This window comes from Geotrypetes seraphini, chromosome 16 (assembly GCF_902459505.1).
Source record: "Geotrypetes seraphini chromosome 16, aGeoSer1.1, whole genome shotgun sequence".
Classification (NCBI taxonomy): domain Eukaryota; kingdom Metazoa; phylum Chordata; class Amphibia; order Gymnophiona; family Dermophiidae; genus Geotrypetes; species Geotrypetes seraphini.
In genome coordinates, this window is record NC_047099.1 from 52,087,028 (window position 1) to 52,113,345 (window position 26,318).

General features: G+C 40.7%; 1 protein-coding gene across 3 annotated transcripts in view; it reads right to left on the reverse strand.

Annotated features, from left to right (window-relative positions):
* EVI5L (ecotropic viral integration site 5 like) overlaps nt 1-26,318 on the reverse strand; it is a 98,718-nt gene that overhangs the window by 34,568 nt on the left and 37,832 nt on the right. For 2 of the 3 annotated variants that reach the window (XM_033924460.1, XM_033924461.1), the window contains exons 6-13: nt 22,506-22,631; nt 18,626-18,769; nt 16,778-16,867; nt 14,390-14,487; nt 13,586-13,646; nt 12,733-12,786; nt 11,227-11,259; nt 4,586-4,726 (exon numbers count right to left, since the gene is read on the reverse strand). In XM_033924460.1, the coding sequence (XP_033780351.1) occupies nt 4,586-4,726; nt 11,227-11,259; nt 12,733-12,786; nt 13,586-13,646; nt 14,390-14,487; nt 16,778-16,867; nt 18,626-18,769; nt 22,506-22,631 (747 nt within the window). The remainder of the gene's footprint in view (nt 1-4,585; nt 4,727-11,226; nt 11,260-12,732; nt 12,787-13,585; nt 13,647-14,389; nt 14,488-16,777; nt 16,868-18,625; nt 18,770-22,505; nt 22,632-26,318) is intronic. The other variant, XM_033924462.1, reaches the window with a different exon arrangement.

The following is a 26,318-nucleotide window of genomic DNA, read 5'->3' on the forward strand; positions in this document are numbered from 1 at the left end:
GTTTTTCACATGAGGAACATACAGTAGGCCTAAGAGTTGGACCTGCAAAAATGTGACTGTATTTACCCTAACTCTAAACAAAAACTAAATCCGATATATCTTTTACAAAGTTTATTTCACTTTGTTTGACCATTTTCTATGAATACATCAGCCATTAGATACTGGATTGAAAGAGCAATGCCGAGTAGCTCAGCTAATTAAGACTAAAAGCAATGTCACAACATCAGAAATTAACTCTGCTGTATATTAATTCCTGCTAATTTCCATGGGGATCCTGAATCGGACAAGGAAACAAAGTAAAAACTTCTCCAAGAAGCATTTTTTCATTCATGTATCAGTGCCTATAAGGCAGGGGTCTCGAAGTCCCCCCTTGAGGGCTGCAATCCAGTCAGGTTTTCAGGATTTCCTCAATGAATATGCATGAGATCTATGTGCATGCACTGCTTTCAATGCATATTCATTGGGGAAATCCTGAAAACCCGACCGGATTGCGGCCCGCGAGGAGGGACTTTGAGATCCTTGCTATAAGGGAAATGATTTGCCAGTTGGACTAGGCCAAGGGTAGGCAATTCCGGTCCTCGAGAGCTGGAGCCAGGTCAGGTTTTCAGAATATCCACAAAAAATATGCATGAGATGGTTTTGCATGCACTGCCTCCTTGAGATGCAAATCTATCTCATGCATATTCATTGTGGATATCCTGAAAACCTGGCTCCGGCTCTCGAGGACTGGAATTTCCTACCCCTGGACTAGGCAAATGACTGATACCCTGAGAGAGAACTGCTATGAATGAGATGCCCTGCAGTGGATATGGCCAGGTGTGGGTGGAAAATCGAATTGAGTACAAGCACCACTCTAGCATCGGGAAATTGTGTCAACTTTTCTCTACCCTGGCCAGTTTCAGTATTGCCATAATGAAGGTGGAGTCCCTCTGTATGCAAATCTCTCTCGTACATATTCATTGTGGTAACCGGCTGGCGAGGTATGCCTCCAGGAGATGGTTCTGAAGCACCAGTCCAAAATGTTTCATACAAGATGGTCTGCTTGGTCTCACATTCTCCGCCATGGTTCTGGTACTAGGTATATTTGTTGTAAAAAAAAAAAAAAATAGATCTACTCATGGAATCTGGTGGAAAGATATAATTACTCCACTGATTTTAAACTCTTCACGCTTCTGTCTTAACAATTACTTGGCAACAGGGATCCTCAGTCATGAATGTTCTTTGGATGAATAAAATCCCTTCCCTGCCCCTGTGGTGCAATCAGACGATGTCCCTGGACCAAAATCTCATTCTTCCTCCCTCGTGCCAAGTCCCACATAACTGATCTGCCACACCTGGCTGGTGCAAACTATCACCAGTCAACAATCTTTCCTAGCGCCAACACCAAGATTCGCAGATAAACATTGGATCTCGCCCTGAGCCTCCAGACACCTGCAGATTTCAGGGGGCTGGGGAAGCCCCTCCTCCCCCAAGGAGCGGCTACATCATCATGAGAGCAGGTGGGAGTTGGGGCAGCCAAGCTTTGCTTTGCCTAACGTACTTGCATGCTTTTATGCATGCTACACAGCCGTCACCTGCTCAGATTTGCTTTGGAGGTTACCATAGCTAACCTCAGCTTGGTGGCTAACCCGTCGTCTTTGCTGATCCAAATGCCAGGGGCTGCAGCTGCAAAGAATCTGACCCATAAAATACCGGTTTATTCCCTCCCCCCCCCCCATCGCCGCTTTCTCCGGCTCTGCTACAGTACTGTCACCTCAGTATTTTCAGGTGTTACAGTGCCAATCCTGAGGGTAAAGTCTCAAAGGAGCCCCAGTCAACTTCAGACCTTACTGCTATTACAAGCCTGCCAAGTCCGAATGGCAATGTGTCCGTCTTAAAAACCAGAACAAACAAATGAAGAAATCGGAGGCGCTGGCCTCTACTAAGCATCTTCAGCGGTCTTGAGGAGGGGCCTTTCTGTTGAAATGGGCTGAGCCATCCTTTCGCTACTTGGGAATCCAATTATCCATGGATGTTCAGGGGCTTTACCGGTTGAATGTCAATCGCTTGCTTTCCACTACTGGCTCTGTCCTGGCTACTTGGTGTGATTTGTCACTTTCTTTTTTTTTTTTTTTAATCTTTATTCATTTTCAGAAATTACAAGTGTACAATAATCACTCAGAAATCTATTAATTAATCACTTGACAATCTTATTTGTAATCCTCCAAATATATAAATATAAAAGAATCCCATCCCTCCCACCCATATATTAATAAGTAACAATTAACAATTATTATCATTCATAATCCCCCCCCTATATCTTATCCAATACTAAGGTGTTTTAAGATGTCTGATCATTAGAATAAACAATCAATGGCCCCCAAATCTTTTTAAACTTATGATAATTTCCTTGTTGCATAGCAAGCTCCCTTTCCATTTTATAAATATGGCATACTGAATTCCACCAAAAAGTATAATTTAGTTTAGTGTAATCTTTCCAATTTCCTGTAATCTGCTGAATGGCAACCCCTGTTAATATTAATAAAAGTTTATTATTTGCAGAAATTGGGCTTTTAAATCTCATTGATGTACCAAATAATACAGTATCATATGAAAGGCCAACATGATTTTCTAACAATGAATTAATTTGGGGCCAAATTAACTTCCAAAAGGCATTTATATAGGGATTTGTCACCTTCATTGATGGGGAGAGTGCATCTCTTTAGAATGGTGTTGCTCCCTAAGTGGCTTTACGTTCTGCAGACACTTCCTTTGTGTCTCTTGCACAAAGATGTCCAGGCCTTCTACTCTTTGCTATTGAAGCTTTGTTGTGGGGGAGTGGGGGTGGGGGGCAGGAAGCCTAAGTTGCGGTGACAGTTGCTGGTGGGCTCTTGGGACCGGGGAGGCTTCGGTGTGCCGAATATTGTTCTTTATAATCAGGCTTGTCTTTTCCGACATGTCCGGGATTGGGTTTTGGGTACTGCTCTCTATACTGGCACCTCCCTGGAATGAGATTATTTTTATCCTACTCACCTCCTCTCTTCTCCACGCCCAGCTGGCGGAGGTGCCTGCTCCTAGAGACGTAGTGTCTTGTTTAGACCGCTTTGGGAGGTGTGGCAGCGGCTGCTTCCCCTGTGACGTCAGGATCTCCATGTTAGTGTTTTGTTGCCTCTGAACGGTAATCTCTCCTTTCCCCTGGGGCTGGTCCCTTCGGTTTTTGGTAGATGGCGGGCTAGGGGCTTTGAACTTCTTTCCCATATTTGCGGGACGACAGGGGGCTTTTGTCCTGCAATGAGTTGTTGCAGTATGGCTTTGCCTATGCTCATTATCAATTGCTACATTATGTGCAATCTCTTCCTAGGGGGTCCCTATCTTTGTGTTTTGTGTCTTTCTGGAGGGGGGAGAGGATCCTGAGCCTCGGGTCTCGGTCTCCTCTTTCATAAGCAGCTTGGAGCCCTTGGGCCTCCTTGGGATTTCTCCTCTGTTTGGGAGGCTTGGCGATGGGATTTGGGGAGGGAGCTTGGGGCGGATTTTTTGCTCCGAGCTCTTAAACGAATCCCAGCTCTAGTACATAATGCTGAGCTCCATTGAGCACCACTATAGAACCCTGTTGAGAGCATATACCTCCCAGAGTCGGGCCTACCACATGGGCTGTGTGGACACCCAACACTGTCTTACTTGCCTAACTGAAGTGAATTCTTACTTTCATGGCATTTGGAGTTGTGAGAGTATTCAGGGCTTTTGGGGAGCTCTGGCTTCCTTCCTTCAGGGCCTGTTGCATGTTCCTGTCCCTCTCTCTGTGTTTCATATGCTGTTTGCTCACTTCTCTGTGTTTTCTGCTGAGTAAATGTTATATCCTGGGGGAAAAGTGTATTCTGAATTAGTGGTTGGCTGATGCTCCTCCCTTCTTCTGGTATTAGAGGAATTACACGAACTTATGGGATGGGAGGCCAGAATGGCTTACTCCTCTCGCCACAGAAGCAGAGTCTTTGTCCGAACTTGGTCTCCTTATTTGGACATTTTGCCTCCAAGGAGTCATAGTCGCATTTTGAACAGAATGCAGTTGTACCCTACCCCACCTGTATGACCTTTGTTCTTGGAATGGGGGAGAAGGGAGAGGGAGGGGGTTGGGGCAAGGGTCTGTTGGGTGAGGGTCTTCTGGGGGGGATTTAGGGGGAAAGGGTGCCTTTGTAACCCAGGAGGACATCAGGGTCCAGCCCTCTTGGGGGGGGGGGCCCCTTTCTTGTATCATTTCAAATTCATGTCTGCTATTTTGTATTTGTTGGTTTCTGGTTCTTTCCAATTAATAAAAACAGATTTCAAATAGAACAAATATTGAAATGTGGCCATGGATGTTATTATGAGATCACAATTTACACTGTCACTTTCATGTGCTATGCTAAATGACATTCCTTTGGGCTTCCTCTTTGAGGACAGGTGCAACCTCCCGTCTTCCCAAGGCCTCTATCTCAGGATACGTGCCACCTTGAGACCAGCATCTGTCTTCCTCCCCCCTCCCCAGCTCACACACTTTTCCTTCCCTCCTACCAGACTTGGAGGTTAACCCTGGCCTCCCTTCTTGCCTGTTCCTGGCTCCCTCCTTTACCTTCTGCTCTTGCAGCTGGCGAATGGTGCTCTGGGCTTTCTGAAGGTTCTCGGTGGCCGAATTGTGCTGCTGCCTCACCACAGCTAGCTCGCGCTTGATCACGTAATTCTCCTCAGCTTCCTGGGCTCGGGTAACCTGGCCCTGCAGGGAGGCAGGGTTGGGGAGGAAAGATCCATGTCACCTTCTGAAACACACGACTTTTAATGCATTTTCTTTAAAAGATGAAAAGAATTCTGGGCTAATTAAAAGAAAATAGATTTCTTTTTCTATACATGTCCCTGGAAGGCTGAGTATAAATTGATACAAAAGCTCATCTGGACATGGAGCCATTTGGATTATTAAGGTAAATATATCCTCCAGATTCACTCTCTCTCTCTCTCTCCAAATGCTATCTTTGAACAAAGGACACCATAAAGATAGAGTTTCCTGCACAGGATAGTATTTAAAAACCACAAGCACTATGTCCCTTCACTTGGGTATGTAGAAGAGTTTTTGCGACGGATAAAACCCTTTAACTGGGGTAAATCCCACTATCCACTCATTATACCACTCTCGTACCAAACGTTTAGAAAGTCAATAAAAACCTCTCTCTTTGACCCCACCTCAACCTGATGCACTTTCAATACACTTCCAGATAAACCTGACTAAACTTAACAAGCCAATGTAAATTCAAAAGTTCGCTGTAATGTCGCAGTCTGTATACAGTCTCTTCCCTTGTAAACCGCTTAGAACGGTTTGTGGTATGGCGGTATATAAAAATAAAGTTGTTATTATTATTATTATTTCCTCCAACAAATGAGTATGCAGCTGAAAATAAAGCAAACACCAGGGACCTTATCTTCAAAAGTGCCTCTTCATCTTTTGAAAATACGGCCCAGCAGTTTGACGAGTGGTCTAAAGTCTCAAGCTCGTGGGTTCACGTCAGATTTACAATGGAAACGGTGCTGACGAATGAGAAGGTGTACACCTCATAGCACCCCCCCACCCCACCCCACCCCACACACACATCAGTATTTTGTAAACTGGAGTTTCTGCCTTTACAGTACAGACAGAACCGAATGGTGTAAGGCACCTTCAAAAGACCACTGCTAAGCGCTGGGCATCTCTAGCGTCGGGCAGAGATTGCTCAGTTTATGGTGCAGGTGACGGGTGAAAGGGAGAGACAATTCATGTGAGAGCCTTAAGTGGCAGTTCAGAAAAGCCACATCCTAACCTCAAGTGTACCATTCCTTCTGCTTCACCAAGTGCAAGAAAATATTTAGCTTGGAGCAGGGGTTCCCACCCAGTCTGGTTTTTGAGATTTATGTATGCATATTCATTGTGGATTTCCTGAAAACCTGACTGGCTGGGTGTGTTTTGAGGTTTGGTTTGAGAGCCACTGTTTCACAGAGTAAGGGCCCTTTTTTTTTTTTTTTTTCCCATTATTTTTTATTTTCTAATTTTTCATAAAGTGTACATAATAATAAAATACAATTGATAAATGCATATTATCACTTTTATATCTAATACATTATATATCTGAATTTGATTTTCCCCCTCACCCTCCCCCCTCCCTTTCATTACTTTAATATAATATTTTAATTTTCAAATTTTTATAAACAGTATACAACATAATAGAATACAATTGATATATATTCTATAACTTTTTATATCTAATACAATATAATCTAAACAAATTTTGTCCCATTTCCCTCCCCCCACCCTTTTATTACCTTTTATTCATACGTTACATTTTGTATAATATATTATAACATACTATGTATAAATTAATTTTTCTTACCCCCCCTCTATGTGTGTCATAAAAAGATCCTTAAAAGAAGAAAAGAAGAAGAAAACATCATATTATTTATTCATTACAGTATTTTGTCAATGGCCCCCATATTTTTATAAATTTAGTATATGTCCCTTTTTGTATTGCTATTGTTCTTTCCATTTTAAAAATATGACATATTGTATTCCACCAAAATGTGTAATTTAGGTTGTTGTAATTTTTCCAATTGTTAGTTATATGTTGAATGGCAACCCCTGTCATAATTAATAAAAGCTTATTATTTTCTGGTGAAATTTGACTTTTTATTCTCATCATTGTTCCAAATAAAATTGTATCATATGATATTGCAATATGATTTTCCATTAATTTATTAATTTGTGGCCAAATTGAATTCCAAAAAATTTTAATATAAGGACAATGATATAATAAATGATCTAATGTCCCTGGTTCTAGATTACAGTGCCAGCATCTATTAGACTTAGAACTGTCTAATTTTTGTAAACGAGTAGGGGTCCAAAAAGCTCTATGTAATAAAAAGAACCATGTTTGTCTCATAGATGCTGACACTGTACATCCCATTCTCCAAGACCAAATTAGTGGCCATTGAGATGCATTAATTTGATGTCCAATCTCAATGCTCCAAATGTCTCTTAGACCATTTTTTGGTTTTTTATTTAAATATCCAGATATTAATTTATACCACAATGCGGCTTGATGTCCTAGGAAGTCTGCTTTAAAGCATAAGAACTTTAAACTATATTGATTGTTTAATGATTTCCATTCAGGGAACCCAACCTGAATGGCCTGCTTCAATTGCAACCATTTAAAACTTTGTGTTTTATTGAGACCAAATCTATGTTGCAATTGTGGAAAATCCAGCAGTTTACCTTCTGAAATAATATCATCTAGAGATCTAATGCCTGCATTAATCCAGTTCTTCCAAAGGATTTGAGCTCCGCCAATTTTGATCTTGGAGTTTATCCATATGGATTGATTAGTTGATTTGTATATTGGGATGGGTGTTAATTTATCAGTAAATCTCAATGTTTTCCAAGTATCCATTATTATTTTATTTTCTTTGTATCTTTTAGGTATATTAATACTTGGTAGATGAACTAAATTTAGGGGAAACATAAGGCGCCATTCCAAATATAACCAATCTGGTGCATTATCTATAAGTTCTGGGAGGATCCAATACATACCCTGACGTAGAATATAGGCTTGATGGTACCTATAAAAATTTGGAAAATTTACCCCTCCCTCCTTAATTGATTTTTGTAAGGTTACTAAAGCTATTCTAGATGTTTTACCAAGCCAAAGAAATTTTGTTAAAATTCTATTAAGCTTTTTATAAAAGGACCCCTGAAAATAAATAGGTATCATACTCATTTGGTAGCAAACTACAGGCAACATCATCATTTTAATAGTTTGAACTCTTCCCCACCAAGAAATATGTAATGGGTTCCATTGCTCACATAACTCCGTAACTTTTTTTAATACATATTTTTCATTTTCTTTTACAGTATCTTCAATTGTTTTTTTAACTTGAATGCCTAGATATTTAAATCCTTCTTCTTTCCATATGAATGGAAAAGTATCAAATAATCCTTTTACACAGTGAACATTCAAGGGTATAATTTCAGATTTATTCCAATTAATTTTATAACCTGAAAATTTGCCAAACTTATCAATTAATTCCAATAAAGAAGATAAGGTAGACTCTGGATTTCTCAAATAAAGCAAAATATCATCAGCATAAGCCGAAATTTTATATTCCATATCTGAATATGGAATACCTTGTATCTCCCTCGTTTGTTGTATTGCTAACAATAAGGGTTCTAATACAACATCAAATAACAAAGGAGATAAAGGACAGCCTTGTCTAACTCCCCTCTGCAATTGAAAACCATCAGATATCATATTATTAATATTTAATCTTGCAATCGGGAAGCTATACAATGTTTTTACCATTTGTATAAATCCAGAACCTATACCAAACCATTCTAAAGCCTGATACATAAAATTCCATTCTACCCTATCAAATGCTTTCTCAGCATCTAATGAAACTGTGAAAGCCGGTTCATCCATTTTTTTTGACAAGTTTAGCATGTGAAATAATAGTCTAGAGTTATTGGAGGAATGTCTTTTAGCAACGAAACCCGTTTGGTGCATATCTATAATATGTGGGAGAGCTTTGGCTAATCTCAAAGCCAAAATTTTTGCCAAAAGTTTATTATCAACATTTATCAAAGATATAGGCCTGTAGTCTGAAACCAAAGTAGGATCTTTATTTGGCTTAGGCAAAACAATTATTATTGATTCAGCCATAGTACCTTTTATATTACCTTTTATAAGTTGTGTCTGATATAATTTTAATAAATGTGGGGAGAGGATATTTTGAAATGTTTTATAAAATTCTACTGTGTAACCATCACCACCTGGAGCGGATCCAACTCTAAGAGATCTCAATGCTGTTTCTAATTCTTTTAATGATATAGGTTCTTCTAAACTTCGTTTTATATGATCAGGAATCTTAGGTCCATTAATTAAATCTAAAAATTTTTTTCCATCTTTTTGTTTCTCCAAATAAGGTTCGGAGGAATATAGATCCTTATAAAAGTTTAAAAATTGTTTTAATATTATATTTGTTTGATTTGTTATTATACCTTTATCATCTCTTATTCCATTAATATTAGTTCTCCTTTTTTTTGCCTTAAGATAATTTGCCAATAATTTTCCCGCCTTATTAGAACTTCCATAATACACTGTTTGCTTGGAAAACAAATCTTTTCTTATCATTTTTGAAGTTAATTCATTATATTTACCTTTTGCTTTCAAAAGAGCTTGCAAAACTTCATATTCCCATTTACTTATCAATTTAGCTTCTAATATTTTTATTTCTTTTTCTAATTCTATATATTGTTTTTTAATTTGTTTCCTAATAAAAGCTGAATATGATATAATATTACCCCTCATAGTTGCTTTAAATGCATCCCATACATTCTCTATAGATGTATCTTCCACTAAATTTGTTTGAAAAAATTCATTAATTTGTGTTTTAAAATTTTCCAAAAATTTGTCATCCACAAGTAATGCATTATCAAATCTCCAAAGAGGTCTATTATTTTCTAATTGATCTAATTGTAATTCTATCCATATTCCCGCATGATCCGAAATAATAATAGGATCAATGGAGGCTTTAATCACTTGTTGCACTTTATTTGTTGAAACAAAAATATAATCTATTCTTGAAAATGATTTATGAACCTGTGAACAAAATGAATATTCCTGATCATTAAAATGAAGAATACGCCATATATCTTTCAAATCGCATGATCGAACTAAATTATCTAGACCTAAAGATTTAATATTTTTACCTGGTTTTTTATCCAATAATGGATCCATTACAGCATTAAAATCTCCAGCTACCACTAAATTAGAGGCAGCCAGTGGTAATAACATATTTTGTAGCTTTTTGAAAAATTCTGATTGATTCGAATTAGGGGCATATATATTAAATAACGTCAGGGTATCATTTCCCATACCTATATCGATATGTATCCATCTTCCATGTGGATCTGAACATTTTACCTTTATATTGACCATACATTTTTTATTTATAAGAATTGCAACCCCTGCTTTTTTACCCACTGCTGGAGCAAAAAAACATTCCTTTATCCATCCACCTGTTAATTTCTGTGATTCCTTCATATTAAGATGTGTCTCTTGCAGACAGTAAATATCCGCATTTTGCTTTTTTAAAAATGTTAATATTTTTTTCCTTTTAATTACATGATTCAGGCCATTGACATTAATAGAATAAATTTTAAAAGACATTATACATTTTAATACTTTTCATTATCTTATTCTTCCTCTCCTCTTTCATATTTAATATCCAAAAAATTTTCTTCATGACACACATATTTAACCCTAATGTATCTCCCTTAATTATTCTAATAAATATTCTCCTTGTCCCTCCCTTTCCCACCCAGTACATTGGCTGCTTAAGGATACACATTGGAACTGTAATCCAAACATTCTCCCCATTCCAGGCAATCAATATTCAATATTTAAACAAATTTCCCTTCTATCTATCTATATTGATCTTTTATATCTTTAATCATTTTCCATAACATTTCATTAATGTATCATTATCCATTTAACAATATGTTAATTTGTATTTCCTTAGTATTATAAATTCAACATATAATTATTTTTATCATATATGTAGTGTATTATTTAATAATTTTCCTATATTTTGTTCTTTCTTTCTTATAATTACAGAGTAAGGGCCCTTATGCGCTCTGCTGAGCAGCCAAGTTGTTTTCACCTGGGCCTCCGTACACTCACTGCCACTTGGTCAAACTAGGAAGAAACTGGTAAGCAGGTTGGACTAGTACACACTCCCCAGGTGAAGGGTTCACCTCTTGCATTGCTCCAGGCCACATGTATGCGAGTGCTGTTCTGAAGTCCACACCAGCATTAAGTGTGAACTTTAGAGGGCTCGCACACTAACCCTGGAGTAGTTCCTCAATGCGAATACAGCAGGGAGTGAGACCAAATTAACTACTTCAGAATGGAACAATGGCATAATTGATGGAGCCTATGAGGAACTCATGGATTTCCCCACACTGAGTCAGTATATTAGTAGCTGGGCCAGCAATCCAGGAATGACATGGGGTGGCCAAATAAAGTAAGTCAGACTTTTTCACCAGATCACCTGCTACGGCCAAGCAGATCGCGTAAAGACTGGGTGGTCTCTCAAACCGCGTTTCACTGCGGTCCTCGGTCTGTTCTACCTAATGGACTTTAGACCACTCGTGCACAGAATGAATCAAAGGATGGAAAGATGAAAACGTTGCTACAGTACCTGGATTAATCTATCTGCCAAAGCAGCGCTCTCCTAGGGGAGGCAGGAGGGAGGATCCAGACAGAAAGAGAGAGAGGACAAGAACAAGGTAATCACCACAGCACTAGAATGACTGCTAGAAGCACAGAGACAGAGCCGAGGATGGCTCAAGGAGTCAGAAGGTCAAAGCAACCCAAGCACCGAGCAGCCTAAGAAGCATACTGCTGGCCACTTTTCAAAATGTGACCTTTATCTGCTTTGCAAGTTTAATTCCTTAAAGATTTCAGGCTATTTTCAGGGTGGCTTGCAGAGTGTACACTGGTCTACAGGCACAAGGAGATCAAGTATTTTTGCCCAAAGTCACAGGCAGAGTCAGTGAAACTAGTGGCATAGCAAGGATGACCGGCGCCCCTCTGCCACGAGCGTTCGCCCTTTCCCTGTACCTTTTTAACTTCGGCGAAAAACTCGCTGCCTGCGTCAGCTTCGGCACTCTCCGACATCACTTCCTCCCGGAAGTGACGTCAGAGAAAGCGCCAAAGCCGACGCAGGCTGCACGCGCCGAAGTTAAAAAGGTACGGGGAAGGGTGGAGAAGCAGCAGGGGGAGGAGCGGGAAGTGGGGGCAGTGAGGAGGAGGGGTGCCGGCACCCCGAGGAAGACCGCCCCACCTCCCCTCCTTACTACGCCACTGAGTTAAACAACTAAGGATTTGAACACACACAGCAGCTGGCTCTAGATCTGTGTGAGACTTTACCTCCCTGAGCCTGTTCTAATCCCCAACCTCAGAGTAAGTCAGGGGTCTCAAAGTCCCTCCTTGAGGGCCGCAATCCAGTCGGGTTTTCAGGTTTTCCCCAATGAATATGCATGAGATCTATGTGCATGCACTGCTTTCAATGCATATTCATTGGGGAAATCCTGAAAACCCGACTGGATTGCAGCCCTCAAGGAGGGACTTTGAGATCCCTGGAGTAAGTCATTGTATCTCCCTGTGCCCGAGCCTTAAACTCTCACTGTGTCTCCTTGCACTTTTTCCTCCTGAGTTTTAGTTCGGGGGGATACTTTATCTTCCTGTGTTCTAGCTTTCATTTCCACTCTAACACAAAACTTGCATTTCTCCCCCTTATCTCAATTCAAAAGTCAAGGAGGGGAGGGATAACATTCAAGTCAAATGCTCCTAACCCAAGTCCCTCCTCGAGGGCCACAATCCAGTCGGGTTTTCAGGATTTCCCTATTGAATATGCATGAGATCTATTAGCATGCACTGCTTTCAATGTATGCTAATAGATCTCATGCATATTCATTGGGGAAATCCTGAAAACCCAACTGGATTCCGGCCCTCGAGGAGGGACTTTGAGACCCCTGTCCTAACCTGTAATTATTTCCTGGAAACATGTTCACTGGAAAAGTGTAATTTGGGAGACCTGGCCATACCAGCGTGCTTGAGATATTTGGTACAGGTGTTCCACCACCTATGTTCTCTATCATAGTTCCACCCACTTCAAACACTCTTAAGGACTGGAGCATTTTACCTTTTCCAGGGTCTCAATGCGCTGTTTCAGCAAGCGGTTCTCAGTGCGCAGTCTCTATGGGTATGAGAAGAGGTGAGTGAGCAGAGCAGCGTCCAGGTGAAAAGAGGGCCAAGTGTGCCCCCTAGTGGAAGTCAAATGGAGGCACAACGGCTGACTACAGCAAGCAATGTATTATTCCTATTCCATAGACTATCACTCACATATTCTTTCAATGCAGCTGCCACACAGTCAGCAATGAAAGACATATAATGGTATGCATCTGAATTGGAAATGCATTTTAGACCAGCAGAGATTCCTAGAAGATCTAAACTCTAAGCTGACAGCCCTATAAAGGAACAGACTTTCTACATTTCAGAAAATATGGTCAGACTATAAAGGAATGGTTGGATTGAATCAACCCACCATGCTAAAGATTAGTTTTGCAACTGGTTCCTCTTTTCTTTGATGTCTGCTGTTTTAATGGGGGGAGGGGGAAGGCAGAGGAAGATCTGGGGGTGGGGAGCGTTAATGACTTGTCATGATCCTGTACTGAAGACTTACAGTATGTCTTATGTAATAGAGACGGTTTATCTCTTGCTAAGGTTTATTGTTAATAAAAAAAGGAAATGGATTTTAGAGTGATGTGTGGGATGGGTACTTGTTCTGTCCTGCCACAGCTTGTGAAGTAGGTAGTGTGGCTCCCAGCAGGGAGATTAGAGGTACAGAGACCAGATAATAGACTTTGAAGGGGTGAGAACAGGGGGTGCAAGCAGAAGTGGCATCATCCAGACTCTGTACACCGTACTGTATTAACAGGGGCCTCATGCACATGGTGCCACAGGCAAAGCTACCAGCTAGGGCGGCCCTTTAATACCTTGATCTCAATCTGCTCCTCCATTTCTTTGCTCTTCAGCGTGGCATACTCCTTCTCCAACCTTGAAATAAAAAACAGAAGCGAGTCTGGAAAGCGACTAGAACCGCATGGTGAAATGACATGAAATGTTGCTCTGTTCAATATCCTTCTTTCTGAGTCAAAACAGTAGAAACTGAAGCTCAGGGCTTTGATCAATCAAGGTATTAAAGGGAGGGGGGGCTGACGTTTTAACAGTAGGGACCGAGAGCCATTCTAGTCCTGGAGAAAACTGGAATTTTAGTAGATTGTGCTAAGTTACAATATTGGTACCTGTGCTCACAGGGCCGGCTTAACCTATGGACCAGGTGAGGCTCTGGCCAAGGGCACCAAACTCCCATAAGTTAAGCTACACTGCAGCTTGAACCCTTCCCTTCTCCTCCCTCTTCTGATGCTGCTGCCCTGTCTGGCAGAGTGTGGCTTCATACTATGTTACTTTTAAGAAATTATCCAAACCTTTTTTAAACCTTGCTAAGCAAACTGCTTTCACCACTTTCTCTGGCAACAAATTCCAGAGTTTACACATTGAGTGAAGAAATATTTTGTGTAATTAAACTCTGGAATTTGTTACCAGAGGCTACAGCATTCTCTGGTATGAGAAAGACTAAGATAAACTTGATTTAAAAATTCATTCTGCCGATTTGCACCCCCCCCTGAAAAAACTCCAAATTCCAGGGTGTCATGGGGCAAAATGATTACTGGTCCAGCTTGGAGCCATAAAAGTACTCTGCATTCCCTCCCCCAAGTCCCTAAAAGCAAGCCACTTACCGCTTCATCTTCTTGGGGTTGTACTTGACCTGATATGCCTTCAGGATGAGTTTGTCGGGACAGCTGTCAAACTGATTGGGGATCACCTTCTGAAAGTACTGTTGGAGTGGGGGTGGGGAAGGAGGAGACGTACCAGATATCAGAGAACCCACTTACCAAGTGCAATCACTTTAACCCTAATGGTATCATGGAGGGCACAACAGCAGATCTACATAACGGGAAGGGGGGGGGGGGCGAGTGGAGAGGAAGGAGAGCCTGCAGTAAGACAAACTATTTCTAGAACCCAAATTTGCTGGCAAGGAGAAGTCTGTAAATGAGAATAGCTGACACTTGCTTACGAGAGTGGTAAAGCAGCAAAGATATGCAAATCAAGGCAATAGGATAGGACATTCCTGAATGGGTCCTGCAATCAGTCTGTTACACTGTTTGAATCTATAACTCAGTGGGAAAAAAAAAAGGATGTCATAAAGCGATTGCCCAGTTGCTCAGACAGGCTATGGCTAGGAGATTGCTTACCACGAGGGAGAATCTTCAGCTAAGACCTGGAGCTGGAGCAGAGTGATATCGATCTACAGCAGGGATGTCCAACCTTTTGGCTTCCCTGGGCCGCATTGGATGAAAAAAATATGTCTAGGGCCGCACAAACAGTAACGCTAGCTGATGAGCGAAAATAAAGGTCAAGCAGAGAAGGCTTCCGGCTCAGCCACGGCTTTGTGCAGAGAAACGACTGCAGCAGGGAGGAGGGAGCCGTCCAGAAGGTAAACACCTAGGGGCGGCAATGAGCAAAACTCCGCAACGCCCTCAAGCCGGGTCAAGGGTTGGACATCCCTGATCTACAGTGAAACCTGCCCACTAAGAGCTCGGCAGCGCCCCCACCTTGATAATGAAGAAAGAGTGTCAAGCCGCCCTAAATGATGGAACACATTTGCTCCTTCTCAGCCGAAGCAGTGTTAAGAGCCCGTACATACAAACAATGGCGTAGCAAGGGTGAGAAGCACCCGGGTGGTGGTGCCCTTCCCCTGCCCCCCACCCCCACCCTCATCCACTCCTTCTCCGCTTCCTCCTGATGCGCGCACATGCCTCTTCCTGTCCCCTGTACCTCTAACGTTCTAGGCGCAAACAGCAACCCAACTTGTTGTTCACACTGCAAATGTTGAACACCTGTAACAGGTGTCCTCCGTGGACAGCAGGATACAACAGCCATACATGTGGGTGACGTCAAAGCTGAGGTTGCCGATCGGCCCTTGTCAAAGTTCCCTACCCACACGAACACTCGCTATAGCTTCAGTTAAATGTCATAGCTTAAAATTGAAAGAAATAGTAATAGGGCAGGGATGGGAGGGATTGTGTGGCTGTTGTATCCTGCTCTCGGCATTTGCTTTCTCCATGGACAAGCAGGATATCAACATCCACACATGTGGAGATTCCCAAGCTGAGGGTTGGATTGAGACCAGATCTAACGAAGGAGGAGGCTAGCGGAATTCAATTTGTTCTTTCGTAACTACAACAGGCAAATAATCCTGATTCAATGGTTGGTCCAAACAGTAATGTTTAACAAATGTACAAGGATCACTCCCAAGTTGCCACCCTACATACATCTCGTAATGGTACATTTCTTAACTAGGCAACAGTAAGAGATTTTGCTCTGAGTTTATGAGCAGTTACTCGAGGGTTAATGGTCGATTCCCATAACAATATGATATGCAATCTGCCAACCAATTGGACATCGTCCTCTTGGAAACTGCTTTACCCAAAGTTGAATGGCTATATGATATGAACAATTGTGAAGGACGATTTTGTGAAGATGTTCTATGAAGGTAAGTTTGAAGAACTTTACCACAGTCCGATTCATGAGGAGTCGCATTATCATTGTTTGTAAAAAATGTAGGAAGTCCTATCGGTTGGTTGCTATGAAAGGATGACCTTCCTACATTTTTTACAAACAAGGATACAACAGCCACACAATCCCTCCCATCCCTGCCCTCGCTGAATTCATTACTATTTATTTCAATTTTAAGCTATGACATTTAACTGAAGCTATAGCGAGTGTTTCTTGTGGGTAGGGAACTTTGACAAGGGCCAATCGGCAACCTCAGCTTTGATGTCACCCACTTGTGTGGCTGTTGTATCCTGCTGTCCACGGAGAACACCTGTTACAGTTGTGCAACATTTGCTTTGTGGCTGCTGATTGTGCCCAGAACGTTACAGAGGTACCGAGAAAGGAAAGGGATGTGTGCGCATGCATGGTGGCGGAGGGGGGGGGGGGACACAGAGAGGAGGACGGGTGCCGGTGCCCCCACCAAGACAGTGCCTGGAGCGAAGTGGCCCCCCCGTTACTATGCCATAGCATATAAAGTGACACCCAAACACAGCAACAGGGGCTCCAACCTGAGACATGCCCTCCATGTCCAGCTGCATCAGCTCCATCTGATTGAACTGCAGGAGCGCCATCCCCACTCGGAAAATGATCTCCAGTCCCTGGAAAGGAGGAGAAAGACACCAGGTTCCTGAGCCTAGCAGAGTCTCTTTCCCAAGTAAGTGCATCAACAGAACGGATTCAGCTTCTGTCTAGGGCAGGCAATTCTCTGAATCTGAAGAGGAGGGGGGTCAGGATGGGCCTTTGGCGGAACAATCAAAGAGGGCATTTGCTAACCTCTTTTGTTCTCTACCCTCCTGGCCAAATGAGCTTATAGGGAGCATGTGTGAAATTCAGTGCCCAACCAAACACCCCTCTGTCTCACCCCCTAGCCTGGCAATCTAGCGAGGTTATTGTCTCTTGAAATGGCCACAACTAATCTGCCAGGGCTGAACCAGTTGGTTCTGGGGATGGGTAGTCTCTTTGGTCCTCTGGGCAGTAATGGCCACAACTAATCTGCCAGGGCTGAACCAGTTGGTTCTGGGGATGGGTAGTCTCTTTGGTCCTCTGGGCAGTAATGGCCACAACTAATCTGCCAGGGCTGAACCAGTTGGTTCTGGGGATGGGTAGTCTCTTTGGTCCTCTGGGCAGTAATGGCCACAACTAATCTGCCAAGGCTGAACCAGTTGGTTCTGGGGATGGGTAGTCTCTTTGGTCCTCTGGGCAGTAATGGCCACAACTAATCTGCCAGGGCTGAACCAGTTGGTTCTGGGGATGGGTAGTCTCTTTGGTCCTCTGGGCAGTAATGGCCACAACTAATCTGCCAGGGCTGAACCAGTTGGTTCTGGGGATGGGTAGTCTCTTTGGTCCTCTGGGCAGTAATGGCCACAACTAATCTGCCAGGGCTGAACCAGTTGGTTCTGGGGATGGGTAGTCTCTTTGGTCCTCTGGGCAGTAATGGCCACAACTAATCTGCCAGGGCTGAACCAGTTGGTTCTGGGGATGGGTAGTCTCTTTGGTCCTCTGGGCAGTAATGGCCACAACTAATCTGCCAGGGCTGAACCAGTTGGTTCTGGGGATGGGTAGTCTCTTTGGTCCTCTGGGCAGTAATGGCCACAACTAATCTGCCAGGGCTGAACCAGTTGGTTCTGGGGATGGGTAGTCTCTTTGGTCCTCTGGGCAGTAATGGCCACAACTAATCTGCCAGGGCTGAACCAGTTGGTTCTGGGGATGGGTAGTCTCTTTGGTCCTCTGGGCAGTAATGGCCACAACTAATCTGCCAGGGCTGAACCAGTTGGTTCTGGGGATCGGTAGTCTGTTCATACCTAACTGGCCTTTGTTTTTTCCTTCTCACCTCTGCCCTCGATTCTGCTCTCCAGGGCCCAGCCCTGTTCTTGCCACTGTCTTCTGTATCTGGCCCCAAAACATGCTTTAATTCCCTTCTGGCAGGTTATTCCAGGCACCCTGTAACAAAGTAGTTTCTCATGTTTCCTCTGACCCTCCCCCCCCCAACCCATTTTGTTTTATGCCTCTTCATCTTGGAAATTCATTTCCTATGTAAAATGTCCCCTTCCTGATATTAATGGAAATCTGTCACAGACTTTCATGTTTCCATCACGCCTGCCCCCTTTTCATTTCTTCCCCCTCAGCAAGAACATTCCGAGTATCTCAGCCCTTCTCTAAGCAAATTCCACCCTTTCCATCCTCTTACGAAGGTTCAGTCTCCAGAAGGGGACAAGACAAGGTCACCATCTTTATCCTTTTCTGGCAGCTGAATGAGGATCCGTCCCCTTCCCTGATTTTTCAGACTCAGTTTGCTACGAGGTGCAGTTATTTCTTCTCCCTGTTCTTCACACTTTGCAGCTGGCCGGGACTCTTACCTCATAGATGAAGATGTCAAAGACTCTGGTGGCCACGGGCAGAGGGAAGGTGGTGAGGAAAAGCGTGAGGAACCAGGATGACGCATACATGGAGGTGTGGAAACTTTGCGAGCGGAAGTGGATGTTCAGCTCTGGTAACTGATCCTGGGAGAAAGGAAAAAGTCGGAGGAGAAAAAGGAAAGTTATGTCCCTGAGAATATCATAAGGCATTCTAATTTATTTGAAACATCTTGGCCCTTAGAGCACTGTTAGGTGATGGTCAATGCTCGAATAATGGCTTCTTTTTCCTGAAATGGGCAAGTGATTTTATGTCTCTGTGACTTATAGTTTGTTTGTTTTGTTTTTAAAAGTCTTTATGTTTTTATAATGTAATTGACTCGCATGAAATCCGCTCCAGTTGACGTAGTAGCAGGAAGCAATATGTAAAATGTAATAGCTCCACTTCTGGGAGGAGGTTTATTTGAAAATTTGATGTTCATTGATGCCATTGAAGAACGATATGTTGGGAGAGAAAGGGGGGGAGGGAGGCATTTTTAGGAAGGCTGTATTGTTCTTGGGTTTGTTATTGGAGGTTATATAACACTATTTGATTTGTCTTGTTATCCATGAAAATATTAATAAAAATCTATCAATACAAAAAAGTTTTAGATCCTAAATGTATCGCTAAGGAAGAAAAGGAGACTACCATGGAACTTTTATTTGTTTTGATGTTACAAATGTTTCACACAGCAGGAGCACAAGAGTGGGAAGGAAGGACAACCCCATGGTGGTATCTGACAGCATGGAAGGGTGAGTTAGTCCCTGGTATTAAAGGATCAAGGGTCATAGCTTCTCTGTGGGAATAATCAAAGTGGTTTATAAATACTATATGGAAGTACTTTTATCTTAAGATTACTTTCCCCAGGACTGAATAGCCCCCTAAATGCAGCAAGAGGAGACTTTACAAAAGATCTTTTTTTTTTTTTTTTTTAATTCTTTATTCATTTTTTAATCTTACAACAAGTGTACAAATAATAAAACATTTAAAATTAAATACATCACTTGAATTTATTTCTAGTATAACATCAAATAAATCAATTTATTCCCTTCCCACCCACCCTTTCCTTTAGCGTTCAATCAAAAAAATACAAATATAAATATTCTTTACTATTAATTAAACCAATAGTAAAACTTTAATTCACCCTCCTCCCCCCATTTGCAAATATATTTTCAATAGAAAATGGTGTCTACTCGTCAATGGCCCCCAGATCTTTTTAAATTTATTATAATACCCTTTTTGAATAGCAATTATGCTTTCCATTTTATAAATGTGACCTAACGAATTCCACCAGAAGGTATAATTTAATCTACCGCAGTTTCTCCAATTACTTGTGATATTTTGAATGGCGACCCCTGTCATAATCAATAAAAGTTTATTGTTGTTTGATGAAATCTGACTTTTTGTTCTCATTGATGTACCGAATAGAATCGTATCATATGATAATGCTACATGATTCTCTAATAAACAATTAATTTGGGACCAAATTGATTTCCAAAAGGCCATGATAAAGGGACAATAAAATAATAAATGATCTAGAGTCCCTGCTTCAAGTTTACAATGCCAGCATCTCTCAGACGTAGAGCTGTCTAACTTTTGGAATCGAACTGAGGTCCAAAATGCTCTATGCAACAGAAAGAACCAAGTTTGTCTCATAGATGCAGACACTGTACATCTCATCCTCCAAGACCAAATTCGTGGCCATTGAGACGCAGAAATTTGATGCTTAATCTCAATGCTCCAAATATCTTTGAGGCCAGTCTTTGGTTTTTTATTTATAAATCCTGTTATTAATTTATACCACTGTGATTTTTGGAATGTGTACGAGGGCCAAAAGTCAGATATCTGCAGCAAACAACAAATTATTGATGATTCTTACTGGAGTGGGAATTCAACAAATAACGACTAATTGGAAAGACTGTTCTAGATTGAATTGTAGTTTTTGGTGGAACTCAGTTTGTCATTTATATAAGATGGAAAGATTTCTTGCCGTACAGAGAGGATATTTTAAAAGGTTTAAGGAGGTGTGGAGGCCATTAATTGAATAATGTAATGATTAAGGGTTATTCTTTTTCCTTAGGGGATAATTTGTAAAAATGGGGGGGAGGGAGAGTCTAAATATGTATATGTTTGGATAAAATATTTTGTTGATAGGGGAGGGGATGGGAGGTGGGTGGAGGGAATTAAAACATGTGTAATAATATTGCTTAAGAATGTCAAGTGAGTGATGTGAATTACTTGTAATAATATTGTACACTTGTTGAAAGAAATAAAAAGGAATAAAGATGAAAAAAAAAAAAAATTTATACCACTGTGCGGCTTGGTGTCCCAAGAAATCCGCCTGAAAGCACAAGAATTCCAGACTATATTGATTATTAAGATTCTTCCATTCAGGGATCCCCTCCTGAATAGCCTGCTTCATTTAAAACTTTGTGTTTTATTATTTTTGCTGCAACTGTGAAAAATCAAGCAGTTTACCATTTAAAATAACATCGTTTAAAACCCCTATGCCTGCAATAATCCAATGCTTCCAGACGACTTTAAATCCGCCAATTTGAATCTTGGAGTTAAGCCATATAGATTGATTTGTTGATTTTAGTATTGGGTTAAGTGTTAAATTACTGACATATCGTAATGTTTTCCACGTGTCCATTAATATTCTATTATCTTTATATAATCTAGGCATCTTAATACTGAGAACATGACATAAATGTAAAGGGAACATGAGTCGCCATTCTAAATATAACCAATCTGGGACATTTTCCATGAGCTCATTAAAAGCAGCCCTTCAAGACGTATGTCTAATGAGAACGGGGTCCGTTTGGCTATCACCCAGCAAAGCCAACAAACCTCTGCCCATATCGCCAAAGACTTTTCAGGCTTCTCTTGGCAGTCAAGGTTAGCAGGGCTTCTGATTCTGGATTTAGCTCACGTCATTTTTAAGTGAGTTTTGTTCAAATTCAGTAGGTATTTTTCACTTAGGCAGACTGAATAGACCAGTCAGGTCTTTATCTGCCATCACCTACTATGTTATCATGTTCTTGTCCCCAGAGGGCTTCCAGTCTAAGTCTTCACCTGAAGCAATAAAGGGTTAAGGGACTTGCCCAAGAAGCCACAGTGGGATTTGAACCCCTGCTTCCCTGGTTCTCAGCCTGCCACTTTAATTATTAGGCTACTCCTTCTAAGGGGGCTCAGTTGCATCAGAAACAAGGTTCACAGGAAGTCACCTGGCACTTGGAAAATACTGGAGGAGATGAAGGATGAACCCCTGAGGAGCAAGAGATAGGTCAGAGAAAAGAGAGAGAGGGGACGCTAAGGATTGCAGAAGACAAAGCATTAGAAGGCAGAAAGAGCAGGTGCACATCAGAAGGGGAAGTTGTGAATGACAGCTCCCTGATGAGAGCCAAATGTGGGAAATTAAGGAATGTCTGATGCAATTGGACTATTATTTACTGATACCAACATGGGATGACAAACTACAGAAAAAAACCACAAGATCTAATGAACCCTCCACGCCCTCCCATCTGCTTTAACCATAAACCAGTGGAGTGAGTACGTGGCTCAGAGAATCTAACTCCTGCACCCTACAGGCAAAAGCAGCTTTTCAAAATCAGACTTCACATACTCTAAAATCACCCCACCCTTTATTATATCCATAACCAGGGGTGTAGAACAGAGCTAGCCCACACACACACACCCACCCCACTCTCTCTCGCTCTCTCCCCATTACCAGCACCACATGAATCATTCAGATGCTGGTGTGCACCTTCAGAAACCCTAACCAAACCCTGAACGGCGAAAACAGTCTTCCTGCACCCCAGCCCTCCCTTTCATTGCCCTTACCTGCAGCAGGTACTCAAACTGGTAGATACAGAGACCCAGCTCTGCCATGCTTGGTTTGAAGAGCTCCCGCAGGCGGTACTCCTGCATGAGGCGGACAAACACACAGAAGGCCTCCTCCTCCGGCATCTGGAGAGGGGTTGGAAACAGAAGGGTCACTTGGCAAAGCCCGGCCGAGTGAAGCCTCACAACACACGTAATACAGGACAGAGCTGCCGCTGGGAAACCAGGCAAACACTTCAAATAAAGTACTGGAAATGCACATTTTGATACTAGCATCTAAAAATGACAAAGTGCAGCTGGGTTATGGAACTACATAACGGTAAAAACGCCAGACCGCGCTACATGACATGTCTAATCTAATCTTTGATTTTTGATTTTTTTTTTTATTTCTTTATTCATTTTTTCATATTACAACAAGTGTTTCTGAAAAATACATATATTCTTATAAACACACACTTGATTTTCCTTCATGAATACTTTAAGTACAATATATCATATTTATATTTTTATAATGTTTTAGATAATATGTAAATCATTTAATATGTATGACAAATATAAAGAAAATAAACACCCCCCCAGCCCTCCCTTCCTATTTCAGAAAATCTAACCTAATATTTCAAAATGCATTAATTAATTCATACATATTGTGAGGTAAATAAAATAATACCCACCCACATCCCCACTTAACAAATCTCTTATTATGGGAAAATGTTATTAATCATTACAAAAATCTGCTAATAGCCTCCAAATCTTCAGAAATTTACCAAAATAACCTTTCTGTGTTGCTATTGTGCGCTCCATTTTATATATATATATATGGCATACTGAATTCCACCAAAAGTTATAACTTAATCTGTCATAATTTTTCCAGTTACATGTTATTTGTTGGATTGCTACTCCAGTTAATATGAATAAAAGTTTATTATTATGTGACGAAATTTGACTTTTTGCTCTCATTGTTGTACCAAATAAAATAGTATCATAAGTCATAATCTTTGATTTTTTTTATACCGATTCATCCCAACAGGAGGGCTCGACTCGGCTAACAAAATATTAATAAAATTATACAGTAGATCAGAACAGAAACTATATCTTTTAGGCCAGGATTTTATTACATTACATTACATTACATTACATTAGGGATTTCTATTCCGCCTGTGCCTTGCGGTTCTAGGCGGATTACAATAAAGATGATATCTGGACATTTCCAGTAGAATTACATTACAGGAGAAGAGTAGATTACAAGTAACAGTGAAGAGTTACAATACGTTCAATATCGTAGCAGATAGACATAGCCACGGATTTACAATAAGGAAGATTTCTGGGCATTTCCCGTAGAATTACATTACAGGAGAAGTGTTAATTACAGGTAATAGTGAAGAATTACAGTACATTCAATATCACAGGAGATGTTACCTAGCAACTGAGTCAATTTACAACTGGTGGAGAATAAGAATTACAATATATTCTAGATTACAAAAGATGTTCCATGAGATGAGTCAAGTTTCTTCGGATGTAGAGTAGCATCATATGCCTATAAGTGGAGGTGTATTTATTGTTTTGATGATTGCATGATGTTGGTTAATTAATGTTGATGATATGGACAGTAGGGGTGTTTAGTTTGGGTTGGATAAAGAGATTCTGTTCCCAATGGAATTGGTTGGGAACTCATTGATTGATGGGAGATATTTTTTGAATAGTAGTGTTTTTATTTATTTTCGGAACTCTTTTATGTCTGTAATGATTGATGATTTGAAAAAGAAGGATCATTAGTACATTTCTGAAATAAATATATATTCAGTACTTAACGAAAGTGGGTAAGATGAGAGAGAACGCTGCAAATTTAAAAACGCATCCAGCCCTTCTCTCCTGGGTAACACTCCAGGACAGAAATTAATTTGCATCCTTTCTTAAACTTGGAATTGATCTTTGGGGCAGAGTGATGCTCATTAAAAACTGCCACCTTTTATCACCATTATCTCCTGTTCTCCCTTAGATCTGCTTCTTCCCAGAGGAATGCCCAGCTGACCGAAGCAAGCCTGAAAAGAGCACTGGACCTCAAAGAAAATGTCATTCCTCTCTACAAAAGCTCTCCAGTGGCGGTATCAATATTCTCACTCTTGAATTTTCCTATACCAAAACTCATGACTACAAGAGAGATCTTTAAAAATGTTTTGACTTCCATATTGAAAATTCCAGCGTCTAATATCCCTCCTATACAAAAACTTTATTTCCTTAAAAGAACTATGATGGAAAAGAAAGAAGAGGAAGAACAAGCACAGTTAGGAATTTCCGAGCTACTGGAATCATTTGAAATTGAAATTCTGGGTTGTGCTACTTTGATAGTATCTTTTGTTTTTCTTCAAGATAAGGACATGATTTTGAAACTATACTTTAATTTGAAGCAGATTTTCTATCTGGGTGGAAAAATTTATATTTTTCCTGATGTCTCACGATGGACTCAGATCCGAAGGAAGGAATTTATTCAATATAGATCTAAGGTTACTTCTTTGGGAGCTTCCTTTCAGTTGAGGTTTCCCTGTAAATGTCTTATAAACTACCAACAAAATAAGTATATTTTCTTTGAACCAGAACAGCTGCGTTTTTTCTTAGAAGGGAAAGGGATTTTCGATGCTCCTTAGGAAGCACAGGTTTATTCATGTCTGTTAATATTAGCCGAGGTTAACTGCTCTATTCTTTAATACATTTGTATTTGTTCCCCTTTTTCCTGGAAGGGATTATTTACTTACTTTGTTCTCCCAGTTGTGGACTATATATTAAGTTTGTGAAAAGTTTGTGTTTCAATGATATTGATGGTATTTTTTCTAATTTTCTTCTCAAAGTTAATTCTTTGTCTGTAATTAATTGATAATAAATAAAAAAAAATAAAAAAAATATTCTCACTCTTGCATTACGAGAGTATTATTTTCTCAGCTTACGAAGCAGAATTTCTAAGATTGGGAGCAAGCCGAGGTCAGATATCAAGATGTTCTTTAATTCTATTATCTGCCGACAGCGATAGAAAGCGTCAGTGTCAATTAGAAACAAACCTGCAGCTCTCTCTCCTCTCTTTAAGACACAACGATCACGGCATGGACAAGCGCACACCATATTTCTGAATACAATTTTACTTCAGCCCAGCTACATTAAACACATTAGCGACCCAGAGAGGATATTTTGGTCAATTTCAGGAGGTGTCGGGACCATGAACAGATTTCTGTAATGAGTGATGAACATTTTCCCAAAGATAAAATAATGGTAATGATGGGATGGGTGTGGGGTGGGTAATATTTTAGAAAATCGTATAATGTACAAATAATACATGAATATTTTTGGAGTATTAGGGTTGGAATTATGTAAGGGGAAGGTTGGGAGGGGAGGGATCTCAGATCTGGTATTAAGGGATGTAATTAGGAATATTTTTAGTATATTGAATTTTATATAATTATATAATTTAGGTATTAAAAGGGTTGGGAGGGGGGTTTTATTCATTATATTTTTGTGGTACATGAAAGTTAATCAAGTGCTGTTGTATAAGTTCAACTGTGTTTCTATGTTACACTTGTTATAATATGTAAAAATGAATAAAGAATTATAAAAAAAAATTTTTTACCAAATACGCTCAATACATGCTGAAGGGGTGGGAGCGTGTTGAGAGATTCTGAGGTACTGGAAACCAAGACCCTCTGGTTGCTGACTGGATGTAGCTTGAAGCATGATGACATTGCTTTAAGGAGCCATTTGGTTTGGGAGGGAAGGTTGGCCCCAGCTGACCCCCAAGTCTATGATGGACACTAGAATCTGTGACATTTT